Consider the following 15,078-nt stretch of genomic DNA (forward strand, 5'->3'; position numbering starts at 1 on the left):
TCCGCTCCCGGGATTGGAATGACTCCTTACCCTCTCCCTTAAAACCCACATCCTTTCATTTTTCCCTCTCCTTCCCTCTTTCCTGACGAAGCAACTGCCAGTTGCGAAAGCTCGTAAATCTGTGTGTGTGTTTTGTTCATGTGCCTGTCTGCCGGCGCTTTCCCGCTTGGGAAGTCTTGGAATCTTTGTTTGTAGTATAATATTGAATATTTCTCAGGAATGCAGCCAAATGGCATTGGCCAGCAGGGAAGATATTTCAGCAAACCAACTTCTTGTGATCTTCAGATGTTCCCTGATGACTGATTTTTTTCTGTGGGGTGCTGCCTTTATATCACCTCCCCTCACCCAGAGCTTCCAGCCAGCTGACTCTGGCTATGAACCTGGTACAATGGTGGGCAAGTACGACATCAGAGGCCTTGACATCAGTGGCCTCAACATCAGGGGCCTCAGTCACATTGCAGCAGGTACTGAATGCAGATCTCTGCCAGTGTGGTGGCTATGCACCCTCATCTTCTTCAATTACCATGATGGGAACAGATTTTTCGCATAGATTGCCACTGTTCTTTGATCAAGCTTGAGACTGGTCCCAGGCCTTTCATAATTGAAAGTTGCTGTCTTTATTTTCCTAGTTCATTATGTACTTAAATCTCTACAGACACTTTTAGAATACAGTCCTAGAGGGGGTTGCCTTGATGGATCATTGAAACAATTTGATGCCATTGTAATTCATTGGATGTCCATGGAGGATGCAGTGCTCTGTCACAGCAGACTTTGTCAACTGTTCATTGTCTGTGTGAGGTTTATGCTCAGTGCATCTCTCCTACACTGTTTGGATAGCCTCACCTATATACATTTTTCCACACTGGCAAGAGATGCAGTTGTCTCCCAGTGTCCAGAGTCCTAGGTCATCCCTGACTGATCTCAACAAGACTTTTGTCTTTGCTGGTGGGGGAACATGCACTTGACATTATTTTTTCAGAGTAGTCTTCTGATTATCGCTGAAATGTTCCCAACATGTTGCATAATCACTATTGCAACAAGTTTCTCTTTATCCTCAGTAGGTTGTGGTCTCAGGTTTTTTGGTCTTATGGCACATTGCACTTGAGAGTTATTGGAACCATTTGTACAGAACATGACCTGTAAGTGCTGCAGTTTGGCTACTAGGCTGACATGGTCCAAGATTTTGTGTACTCTGTGGACTAGGGTGCTTAGGACACCTTCTCATTGTGAAGGGGCATGACTGCTGGAGACATGCAAGTACAAATATGTACATGTGTGCATTATGGTAGAAACTGAATCCCAATGTGCCACGTCATATTCACTTGATGAGCACATCCAAATATGGAAGTTAATTTTTTCTTCTACTTCCATCATGAATTGGATGTTCTGGAGAAGTGATTTAATCATTGAAGGAAGTCTTGTAAGTGATGTTATCCATACTGATTATGAATGTGTCACCTACATATAAAAGAAAAGCATGAGAGCTTGTAGAGTGTTGACTCCAGGACTACTACTTCATGTGTCTCCATGAACCTATTGGCCACCATTAGTGGTAGCAGGCAGCCCATAATTAGTCCATATGGTTGTTTGTACAGACAGAACATGATAGTCTAGCAGTCAAACTGCAGCACCTACAAGCTATGTTCTGTACAAACAGTTACAGCATCTGCCTGATGCAGAGTACTGTAAGACAGAAGAAGCCAAGACCACAGCCTACTGAGGATGAAGGACAGTTATCCCATACATCAGAAACTCATTATCAAAACTCAAAAGAATACTCTGTAAATGTAATAGTAAGTGCATTTCCGCCCACCAACTAAGATGAAAGGCTTGTTGTAATCAGTCGAGGATGACCGAAGAACCCCAGAAACCTGGAGTCTACCACATCCCTTGCCATTGCATAAAAATGTATATAGGTCAGACTATCTGGATGTAACAGGATAGGTGCACTGAACATAAACACTGCACTGACAATGAACAGCTGACAAAGTCTGCTGGGGTAAAGCACTGCATGTCCCATGGACAGCACCAAGTTGTTGCAACAATCCAAACCTGGGAGTGCACCCTAACAGAGGTTGTAGAGAGTCAACTATATGGTGAACTAATAAATAAAGACATTGGCTTTCAATTAAGTCAGGCCTGGGACACAGCCTTGAGCATGGTCAAAGTGCAGCAGAAATCTTTCTGTAAATCTGCGCATGTCATGGCAACTGAAGAAGATAAGGGTACATTAATGTCACACCAGCACAGACCTGCATCCGTTGCTGGCCACAACATGATTGCGGACTCTGAATCAAGCCCCCGTTGTCACACTTTCCCAACGACCACACCAAGTCTTCACTCAGAGCTGGTGCCCAGCTGAAAACTAGTCATTAGGAACATCTGAAGATGACAAGTTGGTTTGCTGAAATGTCTTGCCTTCTGGACAGCGCCACTTCACTGAAAAACATTCAAAATTGGTTGATCCTTTTTTCCTCCCCAGGCCTGTAATAGAACTGAAATGGACCAGGAACCAAAAACATATATATTAACGAATGGGATTATTTATATGGGACATGTGACTTGCCAAGTATAAGATGTGCTGAATGGACAGCCATGTAGGAAACACAATAACTAGATAAATGTGTAGACAAAACTGTCCTTAAGAGCTAATGGACACCAGTTCCATACAACGTTACTGCTGTTGTGACAGTGCTATCATTACTAGTTAACAATGCCTTAAACATTTCAGTCCAAACAAAATTTCTGCTTCTGTGTGTAGCAGTTCACCTACTTTGTTTCTTCGTTTGTTGTCCTTGGTGTTGACATACTGCATTGCTACATTGGCTGAAAAATGGGTTGTGGATTCCAACACTGACTACTGTAAGTAATGTAGCTGACAGATGCACAGTTGTGTTTCAACGTACTTTAATTTCACTGTTCACAACCTCCTAATAATACACAGTTATATGGCCAGTGCACTGTTGTTTAACTTTCGATAAGCCTCATTAATAGTGTGCATGCAAACCTCCAAATACTGCTACAGTAGTATCCTGTTGAACATCTACGAGCAGTAAAAACCTAACCACAAAGTTCACAGTTCTTGGAAAGATACATAAGGAGCAGACACTTCCCTTGTTTTTAACACATGCCCTAATTGTGTAACACTTATTTCACAGTTAAGTTGAAGCATTGTTATTGTTCTGACCAACGTAGGCTCCTCGTCTGAAACTGGGCCATGGACTGACTGTCTCAGGAGCAAAATTGGGCCCTTATATACCTTCACAATAACAGATACTGAAACTACACATTGTTTGAAGTTAAACTTACAAAAATTATAGTTAAAACTTAACTCATTCAATTAGCTGAACACATCAAAAAATTCATTCCTTTTAACAGTTCCTTCTACTACAAGGGTTAGGCTGAATTATTTGTTAAAATAATGAAATTAACCTATATAGTTATGCAAACAATACTTTTGACAAAAATGTTAATTACTGGTGTTAAATTCTTTAAAACCTTTCTCTTTTATGAAAATTTAGATTATACTCATGTATGTTAATGGCAATTAGTTCAGAAAGGAAGAAAAGAATTTAAGTAAACAGATGGCAAAACAAGAGGGGAAGAAAAAATATCCCGGCTTGTTTTGTTACACATGGATTGAAAATTAACACGCTACCTCCAGTCACACACATGTTCTTTTAGTGAACAGTTAGATTTATCTCAAATATCTCTGTTGTCAATTTATCATTTTGGACAGCTTATGTGAACTTCACCACTTTTCAGAAACACATACTGTTTTGACACTTTCTTGCAAATGATTCTATAGCTGGTCACAAATAATTTCATCTGAAGTGACAGGCATTTGAATCCCGCACTTAGGCATCAGCACTGATATATACATGGTATGTATGTAATGCAATCCTGAGCCATTTAGGAGTATCTTACAGCGTTGAGCATATGGTAGAAATGTAGGGTATCACACCCATAGTTGGTTACAGAATATTGAAGAATCCATTAAAGATTTCCACAGAACTTAACATCAGAGACCCACAGTTCATATTAGGAGCAAAGCTGCATATTGTGAACCTTATTAAATTACCATAAGCAACACTGGTCATTCATGTGTGATGTATAAGGACAAGTAAAAAATGTGTAGGTTTTGGATTGTTATATTGTGTTTTTACATAAAAATGCATTTATTTTTCAGTGTAGTCCCCTTTTCAGTAGCTCTACTTCTTCCAATATTTTTACAGTGAGTACAACCCATTCTTCAACTGCAGTTCTAAAAAGTCTGCAAATACCTATCTGTAGCTGCCATAACACCTTCATGAGACTCAAAAAGTTTTTCAGCACTAAATTTCTTAAGATGTACAATTTGTTGGAAATCAGAAGGGCCCATATCTTGTAGACAAGGCAGGTGTTCCAATAAATAGTATTTAAAATCCCTCAGTTGTCCCACTGTCTTAAATGCCTCTGGGGAAACAAGCATTGCTCTGATGGAACATAATTTATTTTGTTTATTTCATTTTCTTTTATACATTTTGCAGACTATGCCTCTCCTTGCTTATTTCTTAATCCAGACAATACAGTTGATTTGCATAGCATTCAGCACTCATAGTTTTACACTCCATAAGTTCTTCAATAGGCAGACATCTGTTTCCCATCACAGAAGATATTGGCCACACTTTTTTTGACAGATGAATTCTGCCTTCTACCTCTTTGTTGTAGACCACACTCTTTCTTTTGATTAGTTATGATGTAGCTATTTGATAAAACTTGTATGATCCAAAACCATTTTGTGTGTTTTCTCAAATTTCTAATCTGTGTTTGGAGATTTGGGACATCAATCATGTGGATCACCTGCAAGAAAGTTATGGTATATTTGAATACACCAATATTTATTTGCTTTGTAAGTGAAGGAGCAGATTTATTATAAATCACAACTAACATCAAATGAGGTTTCTTTGTTATTAAACCATCTACAACAATGGATTTTAAGGATGTGCAGTGATCAAGTTTGTCAATGTGAAGCAACATACACAACATGCTTGTTTTTAAAAATTCTGTATAAATAATACCAGTCCACAGATTAAGTTGACACCTGACATATTCTGTTACAAAACACAGCAGTAAGACAATTTTGTTTGAATCACTGTTGTCTCTATGCTGGACTGAGATATTTTTCTTTTTCCCGCCTACACATCTGCACTTGAAAACTGTGTTGCAGATGAAAATTACATTTTATTTATTATACTGAATTCCTTACAGGCTGTGCTTCAGGTACAGTAGCATTAAAACAATTGTAATTTTTATGCAGTGACAATGTATGACAATTCATATATTTACTTGCAGGATACAATGTTCGCATTAGTGGACAGGATGTGGGTAGAGGTACATTTTCACATCGGCATGTGATGTTGGTAGACCAGTCAACAAATGAAATGTACATTCCACTGAATGATTTAGTGGAGGGGCAGGAGGGACACCTTGAGGTATGAAGTTCTACTAGGTATTGCTGAAACTTTTATTTGTGCAGCCTTTATTTAACAATGTTCTGAGGAAAGCTATGTTACCTTCAACAATACAAGAACCTGCAAACCATAAAAATCTGGTACAAAACAGATTAAGCAACTTAATGATACTTTGCACTGTTTCTTCTAGTTTGTATTTCAAAAAGACTTAACCATTGTTTCCTGTGGTGTGTTTTGTTCTGCACTTTTTTTGTACTTCAGTGAAAAAGTTACTTTCTTTCTTCAAAGTCAAATAAGATTTTACTTTTCAGGATACGCTGAATAGATATTAATTACTAACAGCAACACTGCAAAATCTACTTAGAGTACTTTTCCATCCCTAATCTTTACATACCCTAATCTGTAGAGACATTCATAATACACTGAATTTATTTATACTTCTACAAACAACCAGTTGAAGCTAATTCTCTGTTTTCCATGTCTTTTATTGTGTTGCATGTCTGTTCACTTCACCAACACATATGAATCCATAGTTCACAACAAATACAGCTGTCACAGTAGATCAATTTCATTCATTACTCATTCAGATTATTTGCATAAATCATCTAAAATGAAACTTTGCTGTTTACTGCTGTGTCCTCAGTGAATGAAAATTTCAACAACTTTCTGGGAGCCTTCTTGATGGCATTAAATGAATGCTTTCCTTTTATGACTATAAAAAACTGACACATCTAAGAAGGGATCATGGATAACAAGGAGTATTCAGATTTCAAGTGTGAGTAAAAGAGAACTTCGTATGGAGGCAAAAGTCAATCCAGACCCAAAATTCTTAAATTATGTAAGGCAATATAAAAAAAAATCTTTGATAAAGTATGAGACAAGCCAAAAAATGGGCTAATAGTAATTATATTTCTAATTATAAAAACAAGTCTAAGTCAATGTGGTCGTTTGCAAAGAGTGAAACAGTTATCAAAAAAGCAGACAACCAAAACTTGAATTAGTAGTGGCAGATGAGACTGTTTCGGACCTTACACAGATCTGTGAAGTTTTTAACAGGCACTTCACAAATCCATGTGAAACCAATGAACTTTCATCTACAAATCTGTATCCTGTTTCCACTTTATGTATCTCCACTGTATTCAAATTCACCCATGTATACTATTCTGAAGTAGCTGATGTCATAAAGTTCTTGAATTTAAATTCTGTAGGTTGGCATGAAATTCATACAAAAATAATAAAGGCAGTCACCCATAATATTGAATATCTGCTCTGCCTTATAATCAGTCATTCTTTTGAGGAAGGGTGGTTTCCTAATAGGCTGAAGTATGCTGAAATGTGGCCCATTTATAAAAAAGACAGACATGATGAAGTAGGTAATTCTCAACCAATCTCATTGTCATTCATATTTTCCAAAATATTTGAAAGAGTTGCACATAGCAAGATAGTTAACTATAATAATCTGCGTAATATTATCCAGAACAATCACCAAGGTTTCCAAACGGGGCATCATACTATGCAAGCCATCAATGAACTTATTACAAAAAGTAGAAGCCAATGTGGACAGCATCTTTTGTGACCTAACTGAAGTCTTTGACACAGTAGTTATTTGTAAGCTACAAGCATATGGTTTTAGTGAAAATTCAGTGAGTTGGATGTCATTTTGCCTGAAATTGAGAGCTGGGTGAGAAATAATGGTCTGAAACTAAATCTAACAAAGACACAAATGATACACTTTACCACAAAACAAACTATACAGGATATACTTGAAATATCATATGAGGACAATCATGTTGCACCTCAAACTGTACCATGCTTCTAGGAGTAATGCTGAACAAGAATTTATCATGGTCAGAACCTGTAGGTTCCATGTGGTACTGTCTACATAGTCTAATATATGCAACGAAAGTTATAAGTAGTATAATAGAAACGACAGTAAAAAAAGTTATATATCATGGATATTTTGTGTCTGTCATTAGATATGGTATAATTTTTGGGGGATCCGAGAAAACAAACTAGCAAAGAGTCTTTAGGCTACAGAAAAAAATCATTAGAGCCATGGCAGGTGCACAGTAAAGACAATCATGCAGATCTCTGTTCAAGGCCCTTGCTCATATGACTGTTCCTGACCTCTGTATCTATGAGACAATTAAATTTTCTAAACAACACCCACAAGTTTTTGAGAACAACCTGTTTAAGCATGATTATGAAACAAGAAATCACAGTATAAAGTACCAACTCATAGGCTAAAACTGCTGGAGAAGACACCTTATTCTATTGGTATGAGGCTGGGAAACAAAATCTGTGAAAAATTAAAAATTATAACCATAAGAATTTGGACTTCATTTAAGGAAGTACCTAGCAAGTAAATATCACAGTGTAGAAGAATTTATGATTGACTGTCACAAATAACTATGCCTGGTATATAATTTTATTCTGTTTCGTGCTAAAAAAGTACTTTAAGTAAATATTTATTCTTAATTCTACTTTATTTTCTGCATGATTATATCAAATCATTTTGTGGTACTTAAACTTATGAGACAGCTGTAAATTATTCTGTATACCTAAAATTAGAAATTAGCTTTCACTTAATGTCCCAATCATTTGATTGTTTATGACATATTATGTGACAATAAAGTTTCTATTCTATTCTAACATCTTTCTTAATTTTTTGTGCACAGTACAATTACAAAACTTCAGAATGTACAACATCTTTCATTTTTTGGCTATTGTGTGGTAAGAGTATGAACTGGTCACCTGAAATACTACTTTGGGAAAGGGTGATGTGCTACTGACTATGTGAAAACTTTTTCTTATTGTTTAAAGACCTTGCTGTTGTAGTTAAAACTAACTGTGAAGAAGAAAACAAAACAGCACATTCCCACAACACAACTGTAATATGCAATCTGATTGTAGATCATTTTGGCTGTATCTGCATGTCCAATGAATAAATCAGTTGGGATCATTGCTATATGTGTTCTGTGAGGCTAGTAGCATCATTGACATAATTTTGTACACTTTCAATCCGTGAATTGACATTGCAGACTGCCCACCACCTTGTCCCTCCTTCTCACCATCTACTTTTAGCAGTCCTCCAACTGTGAACATGCCTCATACGTTAACTATATGGCATTTGCTCTCATCTTTTGGGTGTGAGTCCTGGATATGTGTCCAGAAGATGATGGAATTTTCCATCCACCAGGAAAATGTCAAGAAAAACATACCTATATGTTTTTTTTTACCTGTCCATGATGGCAATGTAGATTAAGAGACTCTCAATGACCTTATCGTTTAGCTCCCTCATATTTCCTTACTCAGTGGAGACTTGCATGCTTGTAATGTGCTTCAGGATTACTATTCCCTCTACTCCTGTGATCAAACTGTTGAGAACATCATGTTTTTGATCCTCTTTGCTTGCTGAACACAGGGATGAGCACACAGGTTAACACTGTTACATGGTTGTCCTCCGCCACAGCTCTATGAGAATGATATCCCAGATATTGTTGAGTAATAATACACACTCAAATGACTACTTGCTCATCTGGATACACCAGTGAGATTTTGCAGAGCTCTAAATGAACTTGCCCAAGTGAGTGCTCATTGAGGTGAACTGGATATTGCGCAACCAATTGGTTGTTTTTGCACATAAATACAACCTCCAGGAGAAAGACCAAATAAGCAGCTGTAGTAATGCATTTGTGCAGAAGTTTTCAGGTCAGGATAGAAAACAGGTTGTCCTTTGTTATAATGAAAAGTACATCTCACAATCAAAGACAAATGTGGACTTCTGAAGACGTTTAAATGCATGCCATCTGCTGATAAGCTCACATTCTTCTGGGTGGCAAGTGTAAAAAATACTTACACTAGTAGAGAGTAAAAGAAAGTCATTACTACAGTTCTTGTAGCCGGTCATTTGGTACACCTCAAAAATATTTCAGGGGAGAGTTATTTTGAAATGTCACAAACACACAAAAAAATCCAGCTTTCTGCTAGTACTGAGACAATGAGGAGAGAAACATTTGAGACTTCACTTCTGCCAAAAGTGGGTGTCTAAAAATGCCCCTTCTCCATATGTGAGCTGCATTTAACAAGTGATGCTTCATCTAGTCTCCATTGATAAGAAATCCTGTTTAATCTTTTTGTAATAACGTGAGTAACAGGAAATTTTCTTGCCTTGTGAATGGAAACTATTGTAACCTCTCTCCTTAAATATGAAGAAGTCAAAACATGCCAAAGTTTCCATTGTAGTGTTGCTGTTACCAGGAGCATGGGAAAGACCATGGAGCAGATTATCAGATGCCACATTTTTTGGATTTTTGAATGTGGGCTTGTTAGTCACATTTGATGTGGGATTTTTGAATGTAGGCTTCCTGGTCACTTTCATTGTGGGTTCAGCACTTGTTCATCTTTGCTACTTGAAAACACAACTGTTCTAATGATCAAGTGCTCATAACTTTTTAGGTAAGCATTTTAGAGCACTTGTTTATGGGAATTTTTGTTCTTGTGTTGGTCCATACTACCAGTTACCAAAATTTGAAAAGCAAAGAACTTGCAGCAGAAGAGATTTGTTTTGCAGTATCAAAGTAGAAAAATTGCTTGTAGCTCTTAAGGTATGCATTTTTGACCCTATGTTTACACAGACTTTTTTGCTTCTATTATCATGTACTTTGAACTGTATGCATTTACGCCATTAATTATGATAAACACTGTATACGAGATGTTTTTCTTCTCACAGTTTTCAGATAAGAATCACATTTGTTTGTTTCACTTTACCATAAATTATTTTGTTCTGTGTAGTTTTACTACCTTCTTGAAATTTCAGGTAGCAAATAGTATACTGTCAGAAGAGGCTGTACTTGGATTTGAATATGGAATGAGTATTGAAAACCCAAATCGTCTCGTTATATGGGAAGCTCAGTTTGGAGACTTTTTTAATGGTGCTCAAATACAAATAGATACATATATCACAGGTGGCGAAAGTAAGCATTCAAAAAATACAATACTTACACTATTCCTTTATTATAGTAATATAAATATATATGTAATAATTATCAAAAGGAGTCCATTTGTTTTCCTTTTTCTTATGTTTTATACAGCCACAACATAAATGAAAACATTTAGCACCATCAGTTAAAATATTGTATACTCTGTGTATCTGTGGAATAGAATTAGAGCTGAAATTTTTATATTAAACAATGGAAAGCACAAGTTGGAATATCAGCAATATAAAGGGAAGGTGGTTAGCTATTCACTGTTTTGGCCAGAGTCTTCCTCAGAAATGGAAACACACATTCATTCACACAAGCAAGCACACCTCATGCACACATGACCATGATCTCTGGCAGCTCAGTCCAGAATGCAGCTGTCATGGTCTGAGCTGCAGGAGATGTCAGTCATGTGTGCATGAAGTGTGCTTGTTTGTGTGAATGTATGTGTGTGTGTTTCCCTTTCTGAAGGAGGCTGTGAAAACTAGTATGCAAGTGCCTTTTCACTGAGACTGTATGCAACTTAACATGTCACATTTATGGTGAGTAGCAATTTACACACATCAAAAAAAGTTTTGCATCATCCCACTGCCCAGAACTCCTGAAGACAGACATTGACTATGGATATTGTATCACAGACACAGCCCCTTTGACTGTTCAGAGATGTGACTAAACCCACCAAAAGATGTAAACAAACATGCACGACCAGTGCCTATTAGACGGACGGGGTCCAACAGCCAATCACTTCCAGGCATTCCACCAGGAAGAAGGTACATTGCTCATTCTGTCTGCAGTACAGCCATACCTAGACAGTCAATACTGCAGTTCGATCACATCTGCACTGTTGCTTTGTGCCAGGAAGGGCTCTCAACAAGGGAAGTGTCCAGATGTCTTGGAGTGAACCAAAGCGATGTAAGTGCATGGAGGAGATACAGAGACATGAACTGTCAATGACATGCCTCACTCAGGCTGCCCAAGGGCTACTGCTGCAGTGGATGACCGCTGTCTATGGATTGTTGCTCAGAGGAACGCTGACAGCAACACCACCCTGTTGAATAATGCTTTTCGTTCAGCCACAGGGCATCATGTTACAACTCAAACTATGCACAATGGGCTACATGGTGTGCAACTTCATTCCTGACATCCATGATGAGGTCCATCTTTGCAACCACGACACCATGCAGCACATTACAGATGGGCCCAACAACATCACAAATGGACTGCTCAGGATTGGCATCATGTTCTCTTCACCAATGAGTGTCTCATATGCCTTCAACCAGACAATCATTGGAGACGTGTTTGGAGGCAACCCTGTCAGGCTGAATGCCTTAGACACACTGTCCAGTGAGTGTAGCAAGGTGGAGGTTCCCTGCTGTTTTGGGGTGGCATTATGTGGGCCTGGTGTATGTCACTGCTGGTCATGGAAGGTGACATAATGGCTGAATGATACATGAATTCCATCCTCCGACCATTAGTGCAACCATATCAGCAGCATATTGGTGAGGCATTCGTCTTCATGGATGTCAATTTGCACCCACATCATGCACATCCTGTGAATGACTTCCTTCAGGATAACGACATTGCTCGACTAGAGTGGCCATCATGTTATCCAGACAAGAACCCTATTGAACATGCCTGGAATAGCTTGAAAAGGGCTGTTTATGGACAATGTGACCCACCAACCACTCTGGGGGGTATACATCATATCACTGTTGAGGAGTGGGACAATCTGGACCAATAGTGCCTTGATGTCACATTGAATACAGGTATGCATCATTGCAAAAGGACGTGCTACTGGGTATTAGAGGTACCGGTGTATACAGCAATCTGGACCACCACCTCTGAAGGTCTCGCTGTTTGGTACTACAACATACAATGTGTGGTTTTCATGAACAATGAAAGGGTGGAAATGATGTTTATGTTTATCTGTATTCAAATTTTCTGTACAGGTTCTGGAACTCTCAGAACCGAGGCAATGCAAACCATTTTCTGATGTGTGTATATTTTCTTTGTATTGTTGAAATTATTATGTAGTAGACTTTATATATCTTATATTATTAAGTGGCCATTCTGACTGTTACACTCCTAACCCCTCCCTCCCCCCACCTGTATGACTGGGAATCAAACAGCTGAAAATTATAGTGGGCAAAATTGGCTAAAGAAAATATTCAAATGTTAGGCAAGATTTCAAAAAGAAACATGAAGTAGGTGATCTGAACAAAAACTATTACTTTTCCTTCACAGCTGTCACTATATGAAAGCTGATGGATTAGAATCAGCCTGTGAGAAATCAGTGGCAGAAAATGGCATGAATGTTGAATTGTAAAAATGAAGTACTTAATCCACTGTGTGAAAATGAGATGAGAAAAATGATGTATCATTCTCATTCTTATGTTAGGCACAATTATGTGGTGGAGAGCTGCAATATTCTGCAGCTTTCAATACCTTAGGTATCATCGCAATACCTCTTTTCAAGCTTTATTTCAAAATTTTCCCTACTTGTCTAGTATGGACCTTTTTCATGATTCATAAATTTCTGTGTGTCTCGAATGTCTGTAAAATTAGCAATTTTAACTAGAGTTGACTCATTTGTAGAAATTTACCTGTTTTTGATGTGCAACTTTCGTGTTTGTAACCTTTTCAGAATCCTAGTGAAATAGTTCTGAATATTTATTCATTTGAATCTTTCTTAGGTCGATGGATGACCTGTTCTGGCTTAGTAATGATGTTACCTCATGGTTATGATGGTGCTGGGCCTGAGCATAGCTCATGTCGCATAGAGAGATTTCTGCAACTGAGTGATTCCAGTGAGACTACACCAGATGGCGATGATGTTAATATTCATATTGTGAATCCTACAACACCAGCTCAGTACTTCCACTTATTAAGGAGACAAGTAAGTTAACAGTACTAGGTTCAAAGAATAGTTCCATAAAAATGTCAAAAACATAAAAATTATTGAGACAGGTAAAGCAATGTATGAAACAGAGATCTAGGTAAAAAACAAAAAAAGTGTTCACATTACACAAAAAAGCAATAAAGAGCATTTTAAGAAGAAACACTTCTTAAATTTGCAGAAAATGTTTTTAAAAGCTAGGGATCTTAACTTTTACATCATTGTACACACATAAAACAGCAATAAACATCACAAAAGAGAGTTTAGAGTGAGTTACAACTGCTAGTGTAAGTGTACACACCCACAACACTTAGAGAAGGAACAATATACATGACGGTAAACATACCTAATTTTGGAAACAGATTATGGTATGATTCTCTTGCTTTAGCATCACAAATAATTCTGACCACTTTTTTCTTCAGTGTTACTAATGTGTTTAGGTTGGGTCATGTTGTTGCACCCTCATACTTCAACCATGTAGTTCAAATTCAATGACAACAATGAATGATATGCAGTTTTTAGCATTCAATAACAAATGCAATAGGTAGGTTGGTTTTATTCAGAATTCCAATACACCATATTATTTCCCTCTGTTCTGGCTACAAAACTTTATTTTTTGACATAATCTCTGTTTAATGTGACAGCCTTATGTCACAATACTGTGAGGGCCTGCATGCTCTACTAGTTGATGTCAGACCCAAAATCTTGCTGCTTTAATAACCTCCCAGTCATCCACATACTGCTTCCCACAGAGTGCATTCTTCATTGGTCCAAACAGATGGAAGTCAAAAAGTGTGAGATTTGGGCAGTAGGGTGGATAATAATGAATAGTCCAAAAGTTTGGTGAGCTTCTCATGGGTGAAGAGACTTGTGAATGGCCTTGTACTGTCATGGAGAAGGAGAAGTTGATTTGCATTTTTGTGGCAATGTACATGCTAAAGTTGTTTCTTCAGTTCCCTGAGTGCAGCACAATACAATTCAGAGTTGATTGTTCCATCATGAGATAGGACATCAAACAGAATAATCCCTTCTGGGTCGCTGAAGACCATCACCATGACTTTATGGGTTGACAGTGTGGCTTTGAACTTTTTCTTCAGAGGAGAAGTGGTGTGGCAGCACTCCAAGGATTGCCATTTTATTTTAGGTTCAAAGTGATGAACACATATCTCATTGCCTGTGATGTGGTTAAACAAAAAATTGTCATGATCAACCTCGTAATATGCAAGAAATTCTGCACAAATAGTTCTTCATTGCTCTTTATGGTTAGGTGGCAGGCACACACCTTTGAATACCCTAAATGGTGGATATGTGTGTCAGCACTGCCAACAGAGAAACCAAGTTGAGCAGCAAGGTGTTTTGTTGTCATCCACTGATTACCTCAAATGACAATGTCCACATGTTCCGAGATAGCAGGAATTGGCCAGCAGACAGGTCTGCTTGACCTTGTTACGATGATGACAGAAGCCTCAATCCATGACTCACGATGTTTTTGCACTGCCAGGCTTCCAAAGACATTTTGTAAGCACCTATGAATATCAATGATGATCTGGTATTGCTCTGGTATTCTGCCAAAAGAAACTCAGTGATAGCTGTCTGCTTGGAACACATCTCTGTTTACAGATATTATGTTGAAGGCTATGTACAGTGTCACCACCTAACAGAACTTTATTAAACTATAGGGGCTCAAGCAAGAATGTTCCATGATGCCCCACAACAAATTCTGCACTTTTCGACCAAAATTGACCAA

The 15,078-nt window shown here is 37.9% G+C and overlaps 1 protein-coding gene across 1 annotated transcript in view; it reads left to right on the forward strand.

Annotated features, from left to right (window-relative positions):
• LOC126268186 (probable 2-oxoglutarate dehydrogenase E1 component DHKTD1 homolog, mitochondrial) overlaps window positions 1-15,078 on the forward strand; it is a 328,733-nt gene that overhangs the window by 254,435 nt on the left and 59,220 nt on the right. Inside the window, exons 13-15 of the mRNA XM_049973793.1 lie at window positions 5,335-5,474; window positions 10,273-10,429; window positions 13,129-13,331. Of these exons, the coding sequence (XP_049829750.1) occupies window positions 5,335-5,474; window positions 10,273-10,429; window positions 13,129-13,331 (500 nt within the window). The remainder of the gene's footprint in view (window positions 1-5,334; window positions 5,475-10,272; window positions 10,430-13,128; window positions 13,332-15,078) is intronic.

The sequence above is a fragment of the Schistocerca gregaria genome, chromosome 4, assembly GCF_023897955.1.
Source record: "Schistocerca gregaria isolate iqSchGreg1 chromosome 4, iqSchGreg1.2, whole genome shotgun sequence".
NCBI classification, from domain to species: Eukaryota; Metazoa; Arthropoda; class Insecta; order Orthoptera; family Acrididae; genus Schistocerca; species Schistocerca gregaria.